Genomic DNA, 16,125 nt, shown 5'->3' on the forward strand with positions numbered 1-16,125 from the left:
CTGTATGTACTCTTGCTAAAACAGCAGAGTTCTGTTTGCTAAAATACAATATCTGGATCAGAGAGCTTTAGATGCATATTTTCTACTCTGAAGTATAGATTTCAATTTTTAATGAGCTCTGTTCATCTCAATTATACCTGGAGCAAAGCAGGGAAAAAAAATGCCTTCAATTTACCTTTGAGGTTACACTAGTCAGTCTCAGGGTACCGGGAAGATGTTTTCTACTGTGGTTGATTGGGCATGGCTTGGATAGACAGGTACAGTTATTACAAAGTCAAGTGCTAATCTGCAGAGAAAGTCATTTTCTCATACATAAAAGATTATATCATTATCTGTAGTATAATCCTCGCTATAAGGGCTTTACTCATTGCTGCTCTAATTCATTAAAATTCAGCTGCAGATAAATAATGAATAGACATGCTATTTACTTACTGCAGTGGAAGCAGTTCCTGCCCTTCCCTGTGATGGTAAATGCAGACTGTGCAGGGTAAGGAAGCGCTGCCCTCACCTGCTCCCACTCCCTCCCCTGCCTGGCCCTGCTCCAGGCACCAAAAGGATGGCACCGAGGAGCCCACACACTTCAAGCTGCAATGGCTTACTTGGCTTTGCCCTTGTCTTTTTACATCTGCAGAGAAGAGAAACAAAGCGTGAGCAATGCCACGCAGGCCGCCCAGCCCCACCGCAGGCTGGAAAGGAAGGCTTGTAGAGCAGGGCACTGCAGAGAGTCCTCACGCAAGGTGTCTGGGCTACAAAGAGGCTTAGTGATTGCAGTCTCCTTCCCCATCTCTGTTACATGAGGAATGGAGGCCTTCTACTCATGTAGATGGGCTGAGAAAGATCACAGCACTAAGAATAAGCAAAAAAAAAACCACCTCTCTTAGAAACCAGGATGAAAGACCATGCCACATGCCACGCGGGCCCAAGCCAGAAGAGAACACCACATGGCCACCCCTGCCGCCATCCAACAGAACCACGTTCACCTGCAGCAGGGGACTGCACTGACCCCTCACAGCACAAGGTAAAGGCACAGCAACTGCTTACAAGCAAAACAAAGGAACAAAAACTCACAGAACTGAAAACATGATGTAATTTCTACAAAAAGTTTTTATTAAACCTCAAGTAATTTTAGATGCATGTAATTTTCTGTGGAAGACTTGAATAACGTAACTCACTTTGGATAACAAAATACAGTATAACAACTTTGTCCCAACTGCCAAAACAGTGCAGACAGGTATCAGGCGGGGGGCAAAGAACAGTACAAAAAGGCTAGAAATATTTCCATTTCTACCTTCACAGTTCAAAGAAGTTTTAAGAAAACTTGTAGTCAGACTTCAAAAAAAGACAGCCATCAGCACCAGTTTGTCAGCTATTGTAGAATATAAAAAAGCCCCCCAATTAGAAAACCTCAAAAACTATATATATAGATTTTTTTTAAGTACAAAAAAAAGGCCATGGCTTTTTTGATTCTGATTTCTTGCAGCAAATAAGAAAGCTTGACGCTGAACCACACTAACTGAAGAGTGGTTTATTTTTATAATTATGCACTGAAGAAAACCAAGGAGTGCAAACAGCATTAACATACGCTGTTGTACACTAGTGGAGAGGCAATTTTCCTCATTGGAGAAGGTTTTCTAACTGTTCTCTTAGCAGTTGCTCTGCTGCAGCTTTCTCACCCAGAACACAACTACACAATTGTGCAACTCAAAAGCAAAAACTTCTGGTGTTTTTTTTTTGTCCGTGTTTCTCTCCTCATACCTCTTGCATCCGCCGCCTCAGATCAGCATCTCTCTGTAGGCCAGCTTTTCCTACAACGTACAGCTCTTGCCTCTTTAAATGAGGGCTTAATACACATGTCTCAAAAAAGGACATTTCCAGAACATATCTGCTGAAATGCAGCCACTATTCACCACCTAAATCTAAAATTTTTGGTTTTGTCTGTTCAGTTCTTAGGTGAGTGTTTTTAAGTGAAGGAAGAGATGACAAAACAGAAAACAAAGAACCCAGCAAGAGGTATGTCCAGGGAATACAAGTTGAAAAATGCTTGAAAGTTTTGGCAAGTTATAGTTTTTCAATAATGCTTATGAACTTTGAGACTTCACGATGAGCTGCAGTGCCAAGGGGCAGATACCTTAATCCCTGTGCAGACAAAGAAGATAACATACATCAGTAATTTGTCAACTTCACAATAAATGACATTACTAAATATTTCAAATATTTATCAATTATCACATATCAAATACACCATATATCAATGATTTGTCATTTATATGCTTTATTGTTAATTCTAAGATACAGAGATACTTACTACATTGTGAAAGAATCTGCAAAGGTGCTTTGCCCATGGACACCTGAAAAACAGATCCAAATATATAATTCTTAATCCATTTTCCGTAGGGACAGACCTACCACAATTTCAGCCACACTAACAATTCAGTTCAACTTCCAAATAGAGAGGACTCCCGCATCAGATGTACAGTAAAAAAAGACAAAGATAGACCATAACAAAAAGGATCTAATCAAGTTCTCTTGGATTACTGCTAGAGCGTACTGTAAAACCTCACAAAATCTGAGATAAGAAGAGGCATTTATTAGAACCGCAAGTTTTTATATGAGCTAAGTTATATTTAACAACTGAGTGAAGTTAGGAATTTTATTTCCTAAGATACATACAAAGGCTTGAAAGAGGGGGGAAAAAAGCATTTTACAAGGTAAGTTAACTCACATGTTCATGATTTTTACTTGAGAGCTACTAAAAAGTGAATTCTCAACATTATTTTGCTGCCATCTGCTACGTGTGAATTAAAAGTGTCAGAGCAGGCAGTTATTCTGCCTTCTGGTATATAAGCATCGAGTCATTTCTTTTTAAAACTATTATGTCAACACATAAGATGTAAGGTGATAGAAGTTAATGCTTTCCTGCACAACCCAGGAGAGCAAGGATTATATTTAGGAATATCTAGTGGTCTCCATAGGGACTTATCAGTGTTTTATCATCATTTGTAATCTAAACATAGTACTCAGACATTTTCAGAGCTGTTTTCCACTCCAGCAGCTTTGTGCTGCTGATCAAATCTTCTCTTTTTTTTTTTTTTTTTAAAACAAAAACAAAAAAACACAGGATAAGACCGACAAGCACAAACTTAATCCTGTCATCAGTTTGCATTACAGTGCCCAGATGTTCCTGAGTCTAGTTTTTAATAGGGATTTACTCCCTCACCACCATGTGAAACATCTTTTACAAGTTTAAAAGAAACGTTGACATCTGTAAACCCACTGTACTCTGGCAGATATACAACAATATACATTTTGAGCTAATTTGAACTATTTCCTCTAAATGAAGTTTTATGCAGCATTATACCTCCCTAGAGTCCAGTGTCTAAATTCCAACTAAGGTTTCTGTTGTTGTTTTATATAGGTTTATAAAAACAAAGTGAGATGACAATGACATTAAACTAACAGAACTTGACTGGTTAGGGTTGCACAGAGCAGACACAACATAGGGCACTGGCAAGTTAGAAGGCCATTTAGTTGAACAGGAACATAGAACAATTTCAAATCCACTCAAACTATCACTTTCAGTATCTTTACTGCTGCTAATAATAAGGAAGTATATAAAACAGTAATTAATTTTGCATTAAACCTGTTAATTAAGAGAAAGCTACCAGCACTGTTGCAATGTATAATGATTTGCTGTTTGGCTATGATAAAGATTAACACTTACATATGCAGGTTTTCTGTAACTATATTCAGAGCGAACAGACCGATAGATTGCATCTTCTTATGTCTGCAAGTCAGGAACAGGCAAAGGAATTCACCCACATACTGGGGACCAAGGTTTTGCCACCTAAACAACATAAGACCAAGAAACAGAACATATCTGTTCAACAATAAAGACAAATGGCAATATCTGCGTTGCTTTTCTCTTGATGCTACTTTCTCATACTTCAATCTGCTTTACAAGTAGTAGCATCTCATTATAGGAATGTAAAAATCACAATTTCCACTTAAAACCTTCTGATCAACAATGTATCTATTAGGTAGGCATAGCAATACCGTGACCAGGCATTCTTTTTCCAGCTGGAACTATTTCACCATGATAGGGGTCCCCATCAGGGAAAGAGACCTCAGATTGCTGCAGCTATTCCACATGTACCTTTACTTGGCCAATAAGCATTACTGTGTAAGAAATACTACAAAGCTTTATTGCTATGTGAACGGCTGCACTGGGTGAGGTCAATGGCCCGTCTAGCTCAGTATCCTCCCTTCGCAACAACCGCAATATTTATTTTGGCCTTCTGCAAACCAGATACACAGAAGGAGATGCCCTAGATACCTTTTGTTTAAAGGAACAGATAAGGAATAGCGCTAGCTCATACAGATCTGAAGGAAATTAATTGTTGTCTAAGTACACTCGTATCGTCAACAGCTCAAGAACCACCTCCTTAGGTCTGGAGTGCTATTTCCATGCTGGTCATAATTGAGTCTTACAGCAATTTGCTTAATTGCTTTTCAGTCCATATATACTTTGTTTCCACAGCATTCTCCATCATCCAAATTCACACCTCCAAGTGATACAACCTTAATCCATCTTGTTTTGCCACGTCAGATTTCCTTTAAGCCCCCTGGTTCTTGATCTGTGAACAATTATTCCCTGGTCACCTTTAGCATAGAAAGCATGATTTTGTAGACCATTATCATAACCCCAGGCTCAGATGGTTGACTCAAGTTAACCAATTCCTCTCACAGAGGTCATTCTATACCTTGAGAAAAGGAATCAGGATTGTGCACAATATTCAAAACAGATGCATCATTTATGTAAGTGTTCTATTGTCTCTTGTTTCCCATTGATTCCTAGCATCTTATTTTCAAAGAGCTAAGGATTATATCTTTGCTAAATGCTACTGCTTCGAGACTGCTGTTAAGATTTTTATAAACAGATTTCAGGAAGCAAGTGTTTACTCACAGTTTTAGCATTGTTACTTTCTGCCGACTCAGATCTCTCAAAATCAGATTGACAGTGCCATGGAGAACATGCTCCTGATAGGAAAGATGATCCAGTAACAGCCTCAGAGCCCAGAAGTTACTCTAGGAAAAGACAAAATAAGGGCACTGATTTAACTTAATTGTCTATCGTTTCTTAAAAAAACAAACAAACAAACAAAAAACAAAACAAAACAAAAAAAACCCACAAATACACAAAAGAAATTAAAGGTCAAAAAAGCTTAAGGGGAACAACACCAGGTTGGTGTTACACAGATTTTATATTTAATCTGCTTTAATCTCTTAGAATAGAAGTCAATATCTAGGACTCACCCCAAAAGCCAGGGCTATCTCTAGGAAGGAAGTCAAGTATGGGAGATCACAGAAAAGCATCTGTTGTACTGCTTGCACTGCGAGAATAAGACAAGCCTCATGCTGTAACTGCAGGAAGAGATATCCACAAGAAGAGACATGTATTTATAAGTCCACTTTCTCACTACTCGCATATCACATCCAATCAAATCAGCACTAAGTCACTACCATTCCAAGCACACAGGCTAGATGATAGACATGACATCCAGAAGAATCTTACAGTGACCAAAAGATGGAGAATAAAACAAGTATTTCTGTTTCTATAGCATGTTTTGCCTGGGGCTTTCAAAGTCCTCACAGAAACGTGAAGTCTCATACCATCACAGTAAAGCAGAAGTGGAAGAATTAAGGGGAGAAAAACTCTGGCCCAAGAGTAACGTACTTGGAGAATAACCTAAATGCAGTTTCCTCAAGAGAGGTGAAACAGAGTAAGATTGCTCCTTAGATAGGTGATTGTATTTAATAAAATAACCCGTTTCAAGTCATGCTTCACACCTGAAACCATTGTTCAAAGCAAATTGTGAAACTGCTATTCTGAGTTTTGAGACAAACACACTGTTAGTATTAAAGGATAGCTTCTAATTTGAATCAAATGACACAAGATTATTCTATGTGTGAGGTTAATACAGAATCAGGGATTACCAGCCCTCACTTTGTAGATGCATAAATTTGGACAGCAATGAATTTAAACTTCTCCTGGATTGAAGATTTTCTTAGAGTCAGACCAAAACAGACCCTAATCATTTCCTTACAATCCAAGATTTCTGCTCTAACCTTCAGACTATGTGAAGAACAACAGTCTTATGCCATTTCCCAAAAATCTTCAAGCCCTCTCTTAACAGCTTTTCATAATAATATAACTGCAGTATCTTTGAGAGCTATAAACCAAGTTGTCAATTTCCTTATTGCCAGATGCACACTTACTTGAGGAGAGAAAATAGCAGGTGGTAAAGAAACATTAACTTTTGCCTTCAGTTCCTGCAAGAGACTGCCACTGGCAGCCAGCACCCCCTGCAAAAGAAGTAACGAATCACAAGTCAAAGAGGATGCCTACCTACTTTACAAACTGCCCAATACGATCTCCTTTAAAGTGCTTTCAGTTATTTTCAGCATTTTTACAGATGCAGTTGTCTGTTCAACAGCATACACACGGAAAGTTAAGGCTCTGTAGCATTAACTAGACGCATCATTTTAACCTGTTATGCTTAGCAGACACTTATTTCTGCTCTTGTCAAGAAAACACCCAGATACTGTCCCTTAGGACTCTTTGAACACATTTTTCTTAAATGGCTTTCCTATCCATTTTGCTATTGCCTGATTCATCTCAACATTGAACAATATAGAATTAGTGTTCAGCATTGAGCTGCAAAAAGAGTTAATCTATTCCCTATTCACAATTTTTGCAAAGTATTATGTTTGGCACATACCATAAGAATATTTGATGAGGTAGTGTAACATTAGCCTTAGTATTTAAAAGGATGAGGCAATGCCCACATCCAATTATGTCTTGTATAAAGCAGAGACAACAGTACTTCCATCTCAAAGCCCTATTTCAGTTACCTCTTGGAAGTCAAGCGGTGGCTCTTTCAGTGACAGAGGATGTAGGTGCCCACTTTTTTCTAGCAAGCGGCTACTACCCAAAATCATGATGAGGGAACTCCAGCATTTAGGCTGAAACACAGCAGAGCATTTGTTTTACAGTCAAACCCATGTTTAGCAAACTTTAGCAATCAGAGTAAGTCCCCTTGACATGCTGACTTGCATTCACTCTTCTTCCTCTCTCTAATGGAACACCCAGGCAAAACTACACCCAAATTACATGTTAATGCTTGGGGTTTCCCCAGTCTCATTTATCAGGTTGCAAAACAGCCCACCTATTTTGCCTCACCTATAGTAAAGTGAGGCTTTTTTCACCTGTTTTATTTCTATTCTATGACCCATCAACAGACCTGCTGCTGGTGTGATCATTACTGCTATGATTATTTACAGTGGGGCTGTAAGAACATATATATACAGTAAATTTGATTATCACTACTATGGCATGCTGCAAAACTCAGTAAATTTACAAGAACTGCATACATATAAGACTTGTCATAATTTTGTCAGAAAGGTTCCAGCTAAATCAATGGACCATTTACAAAACTTGACACGTTTTGTGACAGAGCGCAGAACTATTATTGGAGAAAAGAGTTTGTTTCCTCCCCTCCCCCAAACAAGACTTTTTAAATAATCAAAAACCCCACAAGTAAAGCAAAAGTCTCACAAAGGTGTGAACCATTCAGAGAAAAGGGTCCTGACAGTAAATCCTTTCATTGGAGAAGTAACTGGACAAAACTGATAACGTACAAAACGACTCAATAGGGCATAGAAAGAGTTTTAATACAGACTCACATTCCTATATAGTGACAGATTGCTGTAAAGGAGTTTGAGTGCCTGCTTAATTAGAACAGCATCCTTCAATGGAGACCCTGCAAGAAGAAAAATCCAAGACTCTTTTTTATTGCCTGAATAACTACAGAGTATGGATAAAACCAAGATAATAGTTTAGTTGCAGACAGGTTTCTACAGAAACCGAAAGGAAAAAAACGAGCATCTACAGCTATTTTTTTTAGAATATTTTGCTGTAGTTCTTCTATACAGAACCTACATGCTATCCTAGAAAACTGTAAAAAACTGAATGAAGTTTAGACTTCAGAACGTCATTAAAAGCTGTAATTAAGATTCTAAACGTTTGAAAGCAAGAAGTTACACTTGCCAGTTGTAATCCAGGGCGCAGGGTCTTGAATATCCTTTCCAGTGGGGACACTGCCTGTTCTGAACATCTTCAGGTAGACCTCAAACTGAAAAGGTGTTAGCCGACAGGCAGTGCAGCATGCCAGGCTATTGACGGGAAACAACAGAGAATGTGCCGCATCAAGGAAATCTCCAGTTTTACACAAATAGAATGGGATTTTATCTCGAAGGTCTCTTAACCTGGAAAGAAGTAAATGCATACACAGTGTAAAACTTACAGTGAACAAAAATAAAGTATGTATATACCTGATTAGGTTTGAAAGCTAGTAAATTACATCCAATAAGGCAGAATTTAGCTGCAGTACAGTATTATTTTCACTTGGTAAACAGCTGCCAAAATCCCGCTTTTCTTTCTGTCATTTTATTAAGACATTGAACAAAAGGACAGACTGGGACACAAACCTAAGGAAAAGAAACAAGAAGAGCTATTTACCCTTTGGTATCATTGCATTTCACAGCTCTCAGGTAGCGAACAACTTCTTTATAGCTGGGTAGAGAAAAAACAAGTGGGTAGGAAAAGAAAGGAAGTGTTAAGCTGTGTACATGTCAAATATTACAATTCATGAAGCAAAACAGTAGTTCCTCCCACATAAGAGATATTGCAAAAATAGGTTAGAAATACAACTGGCAGAAAGAGAGACTGTTGGAAATAAGTTCCATAAAGACACTTTGGAACACAGCAGATATCTGAATTAAGGAGCTATCCAAAGATCATCTCTGTACTCTAGGAAAATAGAACAGGAGGCTGGGAACAGGAGCGTCTTTAAGTGGATTATATTCTTTTGAATAGAAGCTTCAGAAGACTCAGAGACCAGAACACACTTTTTTTTTTTTTTTTAAATGTCTTCTATCTAGTCAGCCTTTGACAAACAGAGCACATTTTAAACATCAAAGTCTAAAACCTAGTGAGATTATAGAAACAATGAAGTTTTACACTTCAACATTCCTTTCAGGTCTGAAGCGTTAAAATGGCTTGATTCTATTATGAACAACTCCAAAAAGTAATGACTTTGTTGATAAGCAATAGGAATGAGCAGCTTCAAATATATACATATTTTTTGGTATGTTTCCCCATAATGCAAAAACTTCTACAAATGTTAGGAAAAGACTACATTGCAGTTAATAACAAAGTTGAATTTATAGTATGAAAAAAAAAACAAAACAAAACACAAAACAAGACTAAACCAATCTCACTTCATTTTGTCTACTAATTTCTCCACTCGGGCCTGTATGACAGGAAGTGCTTCCCACAGAAATATTTTTCTTCCTTTCTGTGTTCTTTGTCCAGTGGTGTTCTGGCCTTTTAGAACAGTGGTGAGTAAGACATGATCCCACGGCACAACGTTCAAGCTAGAAGCACAGAAAGAAATGTTAAGTGTATTTTTTTTTAGTGCGCCACAATGTATTTCCCTTAAGTAATGTAAAGACTTATTAATAAAACATTTGAAGTTTACCGTTCAATTTGAGGGACAGAAACACAAAATTATCAATATGCACTTAGCAATAGCATCAAATAATATCTTACTATGGTAAGGACAGGATAGGAAGTAGCTAATACTGAAACCTTCCAATAAAATGTGCGTATCTCCAGCACATCAATGAAAGAACCATTCTATACAGCTGTTTTCAAATAAGCCAACTGTATGAAAATATACTTTGTAAACAACAAGCAAAGAACGTACCTATTTGAGAAGCCAAAACAGTGACATGGAAGTGAAATGGACTGGAAAAAATGAATAAACTTCTCATATAAATTTTTTGGGAAGTCACACAGCACTAGCATCCTCTGAAGTTGTGTTGTGATCCTGTTTTAAATAGAAAAACAAAACAAAAACGTTAAAGTTAAATAAAATTGCTATTTAAATTAAAAAAAAACAAACAAACATGGAAAACTACAGAGTACGTATAGATTTCTTCGGTTAAATGTCAGACAGTTTGGATCTGTAAGTTTGTACTTTAAGATTTGCAGTGAATATGGATATTGCTCTTATGTTATTAATTGTAAACATCAGTGCAAGCATGTGTTCTGTGGTCTTATGCTTTAAAGAAGATCCCCAATGAGTGTGCAAGAAACACTTCAGCAACGTCCTGTAAGCTCGATAAGGAAGCTGATCAACCTGAGCTCCTGGCAGCTTCAAAGCTTGTGAAACCATTTTTGTCTAAACTGAAAACTGAAGATAACACACTGACACAAAGAAGAGCTTGATTCTTTTGAAACTGCGGGAGGGAGGCAAAGAAAATTCTTTTACTGTTCTTTTAAGGTAAAAAATTAATAAATTCAGGAATAGTCATTTAAAATGAAAACTGATACAGGATTTAGGTTATACCTGTCATAGAGGTGAGAATATTAATTGTTTTTGAGCGCTCCTAAAAAAAAGTTAATTCTTAATTCATTAACCTTCTGTTGCAAGTGAATTTCAGGTTAAAGGTGAAAAGCTAAAATGAGAAATGAATTAAGCCAAGTGAGCGAGATGTCCTCATTCATTAACCTCTGGGGGAACTTCACTATGTTACGTCCCTGACTACTCCATCCCAGTGGAGGACTACAAGGCTGCTGTTTTGATTCTGAACAGATGCTATTTACTCTTCGGGCTTACTAACCACAAGTAGCTACCCAACACCATCTTTTGGTCTGGCCCTACAGAACACTCCTAGATTACAGTTTAGAAGTAATCCACCTTCTTGGCTTTGAATTCACTATCAAGGTAGTCTCCTCTGAGGCAACAAAGAAGGGTTGAGTCCTTACGTGGCTCTAAGCAAGGCCGATACTGCTCTTGACGTTCACAGAAAGGGACTAAGATGCAGAGATGCTAAAAAACCTGATTTGCTGCATACAATCATAGAATAACAAAGCATGCTGAGGTCCCTGCTTATTAGGCTGACTGGTGCGTGTAGTTTTCTATGCTCTTCCGTCTGTCCCTACACATCTGCAGTCTTCACACATGCAGCTCGCTCTCCATACCCTGCTTAAACAAACCAGTGCCTGACATTGTATATTTAGGTCCTGTTCCCCAGTGCTACAGAACCATAAGACTCCATACCTTTATTTTAGATCTGTGCACGTTTACTTAAGGCTTTTAAGAGCTAAAGCACGCACTCAAACCTCAAGTGCAAGCAGAATGCTTGCATCTAGCAACTGTCTTATTGCCATCTCAGCACTATGTGATGTCTTACCTTTGCAACAAATAAGGGACAGCAAGCTTTAGCGAATCAATATGACCATGGTTCTGCCAGCTTCTAAGGGGGGCACAGAGAGGGGGAGGGAAAGAAAAGCATTAATTTTTTTTCTGTTTTTCCCGCATTTTTACCTTCTCTGTACACAACTGTTTGAGACAACACTTTTCTTAAAAAGCATTGGGAGCTATCACGCTAATAATTGATAAAACAAGTGATCAAAGTGTAAAACATCCTAGAGCTGTTTTTCAGCAGTACCTAACCAACCAACGCACAACCCCTCTGGCACAGTCACAGGGGCAGAAGAGCGGTACCTAACCTTCTAACATGTTGTATTAGATCATTTTAAGCACATCTGTGCTTGCACAGGGCTGTATATCAGCCCACAAGAGGGTCAAACCACATCCTATGTGACTACAGTGAACACTGTGGGACTCACAGTAAGCGTACAGGGAGACCTACCCAAACAATGGTTCCAACCTTGATAACTCCTCAAAAATAACTGCAGAGGAGCTGCTGTTTCTGGCCCGTTGAACTAATCCACACCACATTTACTGCTGCTTTTTAAGAAGCCTTCAATTCTAGCTCCAAAATATTTAGATTCTGTTAAGCAAAGTTCCGGGACCTTGCTCGAGCCAGACAGCAATCAAGTATGAACCAGCCATACTATAAACATGAAAATAAAAAACAGACTTTAAACACTGTGCTGTTTATTTATTGTTCAGTCCTCCCAGTGAAACAGGTCAGTTTCCACCAGACTTATGGGACAGCTCTAAGACTTACTACCTGAAAAGCATCACGTCCTCCCTTCCAGTTCAGAAGCAGATGTTTCTTCACATAATGCAGCTTGCACACATTTCGTTCAGGAAGGTTCCCCTGCCCTTTATCTTCTCCCTTAGAACTGATTCCCACCTGCCACCATCTGCTGTCTGTTACCCTCTCTGCTTCCAGTTCCCATCTCAAATTCCATCATCAGAGATCACCTCTCTCCCTCGTGGCTCAATCCCATGCAACTTCTTCCTCCCACATGCAACCTTTATCATTCTCTGTCCCCCAGAATCCCTCCCTGCAGTCAGGCTCATTTCCTCCTCACGCACACTCATTTTCCCCATCACTGTGCTGCAACCAGGGCTATGACCTTTACACTGTTCCTACCCTTAATAAACGGAAAACCAGAACTCTCTCACTTAATCTCCTCCTTTTGAGGAGCAAACAAAGATTACACACTAGATATGGAACCGGATACTTACAAAGCAGGGTCTTTATGAAGGGCCAGCTCTTTAGCTGCTCCCAGAAGCATGACAGCAGTAGCTTTAGGATTCTCTCTTTCTGCCTGATTTAAAAACCTTGTTACCAGTGCAAAAACTCCAGAATACCTAAGAAAGTTAAGCAGTCCATAAGATAAAGCGTCTGGAATGACATACTTTGTAAATTAATGGCAATTATGACCATCCTACAGTTGGAAAGCAAACTAACGTGCCTTTCCTCAAGAATCTACGACACGGTGACATGGCATTTGCAAAGCATTACTTTCAGTGTTTTAAAGGCATATACCACTGAGTAAGAGCTAAACCCAATCCTAAGAAATTAGTAAAAATATTGACTTTAGTTTCATGCTTTCCCAAATCGTTATGAGGAACATTAGCCACTGTCTTCTCAAAGCACAAGAGACATATTTAAAAATATACATAAAGGAGTTTTTGAATTGAACTTGGATGTAGTTTAATTGCCAGCTGACCAGTTAGGTTCCCTCAGTTAAGTTCCTGCTATCTCAGGTGCCATGACTCTAACTAGCATGTAACTAAAGGAAAGCAAACTTGCACTGACCAACACGTACTGCTAGTTGTGGTGGCACTTACTTGTATACAACCTCCGGGTTGCGTGACCTGCAGACACTGCATTGGCCAGGAGGTAACTTTGGGAGACAAAAGCATTCATGTTGTATGGGAGGTATTTTTTCTCCAATCAAATACTTATTATATTCCACAGAAAGTTCCTGGATAAAATTTATTAGAAGATTTCCTAAGAGGGCAGGCAGAGACGTAAAACTGTTAGTGCATCCGTTTTCTTCAGAACTAAAAGAAACAGCAAGACATTCATAGGTACCCTGTGCAAAATGTTCGTCAAATCCCCTGCATGCAGTCTTAATGGCCAGGCATGCTTTGGTGCTTCTTCCAGGGGGAGAAAAGTAGGAAGCAAAAAACCAGACCTGCAGATCTGTCTGTTCCACAAACAGCCCAGGAAGGGGATAGCAGAGAAAAGTTGCTACCTAAATAATTCACCAGGCCTTTGCAAGGACAGCTGCAGTCCAGACAAGCAGTCCTCATAGATTTTAAGTATCATCGAGCCACAGACTGAGCAAACAGCCAGCCACAGGTCTCCCAAGACAGTGTAAGTACACTGTGCTTACCACCACGCCGAAGGTCTGCATCTATTTCTGTGAGCTCCAATTTGAACATTACAAGAACACCAGCCAAGGCAAAATCACGCTGTTCCTTCCAGAATTTGCTTTTGTTATGTGCGTTGCAGTGACAGAGGGAAGAGGTCGTCCAATTCTGGCACTATTTCATGAAAAGGGAAAGACAGGGAAAAGTTTTTTTTTTTCTCCTCTCAAGTTAAGCAGACAAAAAGTTGTTCCTCCAACTCAGTGAAGGACTAGAAGGACAGAGATACACAAAAGATCCCTCCCCCTAAAACAAAACAAAAAGAGTCACACCAGAGAAACAAACAAACAAAACAATGCTCCCCCCTACTTCGCCCCCTGCACTTTGGTTAGGAATATCTAAAGTTTGACCTTTGCCTAGGGCAGTGAGAAACAGTCCGATTTAGTGCAATTCCATGAAATACACCATGTGCCCAAGGAAAAGAGGAGGTACATTTGTTTTTTATCAAATGAATATCTACTCCAACAACTTACTGGACTACTAGAAATAAATACAGACACTGGCCATGTGTTAGTAGCACTGTGAAACTGACTGAGATGAACATTTAGAAGAGGAAATGTTAAAATAATCAAATTCTAAGTTTTGTTTATTGTTTTAATGCGCATAAGAGTGATGTCTTTTAAAGACTTCAGGAATTCAGTTTACTCGAAGTTGTGCTTTTTTTTTTTTTTTTAACTACAGTTCTTCCTTACCTCAGAAGCTAGTTTATCACAAATGTAGCAGTAGCACTGACTGCAAAAATCAGCATTTTTTCCAAGGGGCGAGCACGTATCACATTCCATTCTCCTGCACAGTTAAAAAACAGACCATTACTTACAGAGCTGGTTGTGCCCTTATCCAACTCTCTCTGCTTGTTAGCTGTTCAAATGCTAACAAGGTTAACAAGGTTACTTGACAAAGTGGCTTAAATGTAGGGAAGGAAAGCCCCATATCGTCCTCCACATCAGCGAACATACTCAAACGGGTGTATTGTACAGTCATATCTGGCGTGGGGCATCACATTTGCTTGTTTACAGAACGTAACCATGAGGTCACATTCCTCGTCTACAACCTCTTCGGTTTTCTCCTCTTCCACGGCAGTCTTTTCTGTATAAAAGAGAAAAAAAGTCTAAATGAGTAGAGAGGTAACTACAACTTGATAACAAAGTTATCAGCTACTAACAGTTATTCTTTGAAAGACTTTAAGATGCACGTTTTCTTATGATTTCATATGGTGCAAATGGCACACAGGAAGGGGACAAGAGACTTGCACACACCATCCAAAGAGAGGTAGGAGAGGCTTTCACAGATTTGTCTTGTGAGGAGAACTTTCACAGGTGAGCAGGAGCCCAGTGCTTACCTGACGGGTCCACCAACAGAACCGATGTCCCAAGCGTGCTCTCAGTTTCGTCGTCGCTGATGAGGATCACACCCTGCTCCTCCTCCCCCTTTGAGGACCCCATGGTTGCCAAAGCCCGAAGGAAGCACCACGCTGCTGGGCAGCAAGCAGGACACAAAGCTCGTCCCCACTGCCCTCAGAAACACCCCAAAACGCCTCCCCCAAAGCCCCCAACCCCTCCGAACCGCCCTAGGGACGGCACCACCCAGCCCTCACCACAACCAACAGCCCCCAAAACCTCCACTTTTCCACCCAAACCTCAACGAGGAGGAAGGGAGGGACAAAATACAGGGCATAGGAGGGCGGGAGCTGCCCCCCTTTGGCGAGACCACCGCCACTCACCGCCCCCGGGCCCCGCAGGCCGCCCCCACCTCACGGCCCGGCCCGGCCCCGGGTCCCCCCCCCCCCGGTCCCCACCGCGCTCTTCAGCGTCCCGCCGGGCCCCGCCACTCTTTGAACCCCCAACCGCTTCCGAGGCGGCGACACTATGGGGGCGGCCCGCCCTGAAGCCGCCCGCGCTACTTCCGCCCTCACAGCAGGCTGAAAGTGGCTGGGAGGGCAATGAGGGGCCGCCATCTTTGGTGTGGGCAAGGGGGGGGGGGTGTCCCTCACGCCTAGGGGCATGGCTGGCCCCCTGGTGGAATAAACCCCTAATAAACCCCTCGTCCTTCACAGCAAATTTGGGGGGGACAGGAATCATGGCAGGGTGTGATCCTGCAGGGCCCTGTGGTATGCGAGGTGTTGTCTGAGGGAAGGGGGAGGCCGCCTCTCACACCTCACGACAGCCTCCTTTGGGATCTAATTTACTTACTTTATATTTGAAGACAGCCGTGGTGTCTCCTTTTGGGGGTCTCCGGGACTGAACCCCACAGATGTGGCCCCAAACACCACACACACAGTGAAAAAGTCCAGTCCCTTCCAGCCAGGCCCAGCATCCACCATCACAACAGCTGCTCATGGAGCTTTGCTGCTTTGGGCATCACC

At 40.5% G+C, this 16,125-nt stretch overlaps 1 protein-coding gene across 1 annotated transcript; it reads right to left on the bottom strand.

Annotated features, from left to right (window-relative positions):
* Positions 1-1,084: 1,084 nt before the first annotated feature.
* LOC311445370 (uncharacterized protein) lies at positions 1,085-15,627 on the bottom strand. The gene is made up of 20 exons (XM_084537405.1): positions 15,559-15,627; positions 15,103-15,237; positions 14,720-14,849; positions 14,456-14,549; positions 13,730-13,880; positions 13,179-13,341; positions 12,570-12,695; positions 11,320-11,382; positions 9,828-9,950; positions 9,340-9,495; positions 8,579-8,632; positions 8,108-8,325; positions 7,744-7,820; positions 6,913-7,023; positions 6,277-6,363; positions 5,314-5,421; positions 4,964-5,085; positions 3,722-3,844; positions 2,306-2,348; positions 1,085-2,136 (listed from the first exon to the last, which is right to left on the bottom strand). The coding sequence occupies exons 2-20, from the start codon at positions 15,203-15,205 to the stop codon at positions 2,059-2,061; spliced, it is 2,130 nt and encodes a 709-aa protein (XP_084393531.1). The 5' UTR covers positions 15,206-15,237; positions 15,559-15,627; the 3' UTR covers positions 1,085-2,058.
* Positions 15,628-16,125: the final 498 nt, after the last annotated feature.

Source organism: Aythya ferina, assembly GCF_964211825.1.
Source record: "Aythya ferina genome assembly, chromosome: 15".
NCBI lineage: Eukaryota > Metazoa > Chordata > Aves > Anseriformes > Anatidae > Aythya > Aythya ferina.